The 4299-nt window shown below is 45.6% G+C and overlaps 1 protein-coding gene across 1 annotated transcript; it reads right to left on the minus strand.

Moving 5' to 3' along the window:
- Nucleotides 1-2273: 2273 nt before the first annotated feature.
- LOC308131474 (ribosyldihydronicotinamide dehydrogenase [quinone]-like) lies at nt 2274-3483 on the minus strand (the record flags this gene model as incomplete). Its single annotated transcript, XM_080498202.1, has 6 exons — nt 2274-2573; nt 2640-2741; nt 2817-2930; nt 3021-3151; nt 3241-3408; nt 3480-3483. The coding sequence occupies 6 exons, from the start codon at nt 3481-3483 to the stop codon at nt 2274-2276; spliced, it is 819 nt and encodes a 272-aa protein (XP_080354328.1).
- Nucleotides 3484-4299: the final 816 nt, after the last annotated feature.

Consider the following 4299-nt stretch of genomic DNA (forward strand, 5'->3'; position numbering starts at 1 on the left):
GCAGACGTCCAAGTTTTTAGGAAACACATATTCAGCTTTTTGTTTCATGTCCATGTTAAGATTTGAAAAAAATACAACAAAAAAAAAAACTGTCTGTTACAGAATAAATATCGTATGCATACCATTGTTTGTGATGACACAATCTCGGTTTGGTTACATATCAGTGGATCATTTGCTGTATAAAATAGAGGAATGTGTTTAATTTTAAATATTCTTCCACTGAAAAAGAAAACCCTTCATACAACACGAATCTATTCCTTTAAAAGATCCAGTAATGTGACTGAGAAGAATATTTACTTACAGGTTTTATCCTCACATCACACTTGGGTTCGGTGAGGTTTCCGAAGCACAGGACTGCTTTTCCGTGCCTGGTGTCAGATGGTGCCACTTCCTCCCATTCAACTGGCCAAAAATGGCCTTCCCGGTAGCCGGGGTGGGAGAAATCGGAATGGACAATGAGAGAGCAGGATGAACAACCAGATCTGAGAGCATGGCATGCTATTCCCATACAAGCTCATGCCCATAAAGCCGGCTTCTCTAACTCAAGCAGTATTGCTTTTTTTTTTTTTTTTCATTTGAGTCAATGGAGTAGAAAAACCATACATTAAAATCTCATTTGTTCATGTTGCAGTATAGATTCCCCGATGCGGAATGAAAAGGATTATTTTCTAATTGCGTGCATGAAGCATATCAGTGCAAAAGGCTTGACACATTCCAAACACTCCACTCTTAAGACATTGTTTAACCACAGAGTCATTCGTGACTGCTTTAATGTGGTAAAACAATGCTTTAACACAAGAGCCTTTACTCTTATGACAATAACAAATGAAATGTCTCATTCAGATCAGTGGTCGACTTAAGATTACCGAGTTTCTTCTTTCTGACGACAAGAAAAGGAAATTCTCCAAAACTGTTTTGGTTGCCGGGACAGGTGATTATATGAATGGACTTGACGTGAGGCAAACAAACACACCGTGACCTTGTGAAACCTCAGCTGTGAAACAGGCACGACAGCGAGTTCCTACATGTCACAGGCTGTGGTCTGGACATCAGAGTGCAAGGCCATTTCCTTAAGAGTGCCTCCCCCCCCCCCCCCCCCCGTCTCATTTCCCCTATACCCAAACAAAAGCTGCTTCTCTGAGAAAACTGCTCAGCCACTTACATTCTGTCCCACCGAGTCCAGTTCTGCTTGTAAGCAAACCGGTTCTTTGCCAGTACGTGTGTTTATCAGAGACCGCGCAACACTTCAGCTTCAGCCAGATGGCATGCGGAATAAGCAAGTTGTTCAAAATAATCCGTCCAAAGCATCGCACAGACATTAACTCAGCTCACCCAAAGCATTCAAGTTGAAGCTTGAAGGGAAATCAGCAAAAAGACTAATTGCAGCCTTTACGAGACGAGTAGTGCACAACCCCTCATACTGGCTTTGATCCGTCTCTCACATAGAAGCTGGATCCTCAGGCGAACACCCACCGTCAGCGTTGCTTGTTTTGCAGGTTCTCATTTCCACCAAGCAGCACCGTGTTCCAGAAAAATCTCCTTGTGGTGCAGAGATGATTGGGTGGAGTGTGGAAACCATATTGTATATCTTTAATAATTCACTTCAACCTTACTCGTATTACGCCAAATACTCATAACAGAAAACTCCACGGGAGCAAGCGACGAAAGGAAAAACCCTTTGCTGAACCAAGGTCAGAGGCACAGTTAGCCCAGTTGGGGTGAGGAGGTAGAAAAAGTTGTGCGAGTGAAATGACCAAGGGTCTTTATTTGCAAGCAGCAGGAACTGAAAGAATCCATTGCCTTTAGAAAGTCTTTGGTAACATTCATACATCCTGAACAGGATATTCATTTTCCAAGTTCAGTATTCACATCAAGTTTATGCCTCAAAAAAAAAAAAAAAGCCAGTGGAAAACTACAGGATTTCTAGTTTTATTCCAGCCTCCATACAACCTGTTCATGTAGGAATGCAGCACACTAAAGTCAAGCTTTACAAAAAGTTATTGCAGTTTTAAGTGTAGCCAAGGTTACTTCAATTTGGAATTAGGTGAATTCATGGCTCCCATCAACTTTACACACAGAAGGATACCAGTATTCACTCAAGGCCTTAGTTTGGACAAGTGATGAGGCACCGCATCCATCTGAACCCACCACCAAGACCTCACTCTAAACCAAATGAGCAGTTCAAAAAGTGTCACGTTTGAGCACCGAGGCAGTGAGTCACAGGAAGTATGATGAGTCAAGCTTTTTATTGACTAGATTATGGCAGCGGGTTATCAGACGCCAACTTTGATCTGGCTGTTGGGCGGCAGGCGCTTGCCCAGATGAATCCCCACAGTCAGGCCGAACTCCTGGCTGGCGTGCTTCTCGTGGACGTCGGGCTTCAGCTGGAAACCAGAGTCCTGCTCAAAGCAGTCGAGGGGAGTGAATGAGAGTGGCGCTTCTCCCAGGAGAGAGTCCAGTCTGCTGCGCCAGCTCTCCAACATGGCACCGCAGTCCTCACGGGGAACATGAGATGGAGCCCAGAAAATTTGAGGAGCGAGAACCTGGAATCCACAGTAGTGCAGGATGCCATTCTGCAGAGGAAGCAGAAGTTCAGGCCCTGGCGGACGAGAGAAATTCCCATGCATACAGAAACTCACCTGCAGTGGCCACAGGGTGACATTCACATCTCCATTTATGCCATTTTCAGTAAACATGGACTCCTGAGACCCAGTAGTGAAGGAGAGCATGGCCTTCTTATCCTGGAAGAAATGTTGGTTGTTGCCAAAGAAAACCCACACCACCATTACATAACGAGTCGATGGTCGGCGCCGTACCTTGAAGACTCCCTCACTGTAGCGCTTCTCTTGTGTGAAAGCAAAACCCAGCGTGAGCACCCGATCAATCCAGCCCTTCATGATCGCGGGTACACTGAACCAGTACATGGGGAACTGAGGTGGTGGGGGGAAGAATTGTGAAGACATTACTACTCCAGCAGCACGTTTCCCCTGTGCCAACGTTACTGCCGCCGAGGCCCTCACCTGAAAGATAACGAGGTCTGCCTCGGCCACTTTGCGCTGCTCCTCGGTGATGTCGGGAGACAGCTTGCCTTCTTCCCACGCCAGTTTGGTTTCCTCCGCATAGCAGAAGTGAGCAGCATCCTTCACTTCCCCTGTGAGTCAAACAGCAGGTTTACCACTTGGGAGTGGAACAAGCTGACAAAAAAAAAAAATAGATCACAACTGCGAGACGCTCGCGTACCAGTGACGTCTTCAGCGGTGGCCGCGGCCGCGAACTTCATGGCGTACAGGTCGGACACTTCCACCGCGCAGCCCTGAGCGGTCAGAGCTTCCACCGCTGCGTCTTTGGCCGCGGCGTTGAAGGAGCTCGAGCTCTGGTGAGCATAAATGATCAGCACTTTCTTTGACGCTGGGAGGGAGAAACTAAAGTCAATCGAACAGAAACGAGACCACAGTTCCAAGAACATTAAAAGAGCTTACCCATCGTGAAGGGTGGGGAGGGAGCTGTCAACCGGGTCTGATGAGCTGCACAATTAGCCGACACGCCAGTGGAAGGAAGGCGCTGCTCACGCTGAGTTGAGGCGCGACATGATGCTTTTATACACCCTCTCGGCTCAACGCAGGTGCTGTCAATCACTAATCACACTCATCAATCAAGCAGCTGGCTCCTCACAATTACCCTCAAATCGCTCCTGCATGACTTCTGCGGGAAATGGAAACGATGGTGGGAGTGTTTTTGAGCTCTTATCCAGAAAAGGGACTCTATTTGGTGACTTCAATATTGTGAATTGGGTCTTGTTCGTCTTGTACTGCTTGAATTTGGGTAAAACCACAAGAGTGTAACTTTTTCATCGAGATTGTCTCATTTATAGACACGGGAAAGCGATGAATGTGACCGGGTGATTGTTTCCACTTTACCAAAAGGCTGTACTACATGTCATTTGTATAGAATTCAGCTTTATTGACTTTAGAAAGGACAAATCTGTTTTAAGCTCCTAGATCTGGGACAGAAGTTCAATACATCCTGAATGTTGACTTGTCACTGGACCTACAATACTCTTTATCAGGCTTAATTTTGAGAAAGAGTTACAACAAAACTCCACTGCCGAATGGAGTTCTTGACTTTGTAGGCTCAAGTAAATAACTACTTTAACTTCCCAAACAACTGAAAAAGAGTAACTTAAGGGGCGAGTGAGCAGGAGGGAAAAGAGAAGGGAGAGAATAGACAAAATGGAAAAGGAAGATTCATGTATATTAATGTGTTTTGCTTTGCTGAGTTTATTTTTGTTACTTCTGTCAA

Source organism: Blennius ocellaris (assembly GCF_963422515.1).
Source record: "Blennius ocellaris genome assembly, chromosome: 6".
Taxonomy (NCBI): Eukaryota; Metazoa; Chordata; class Actinopteri; order Blenniiformes; family Blenniidae; genus Blennius; species Blennius ocellaris.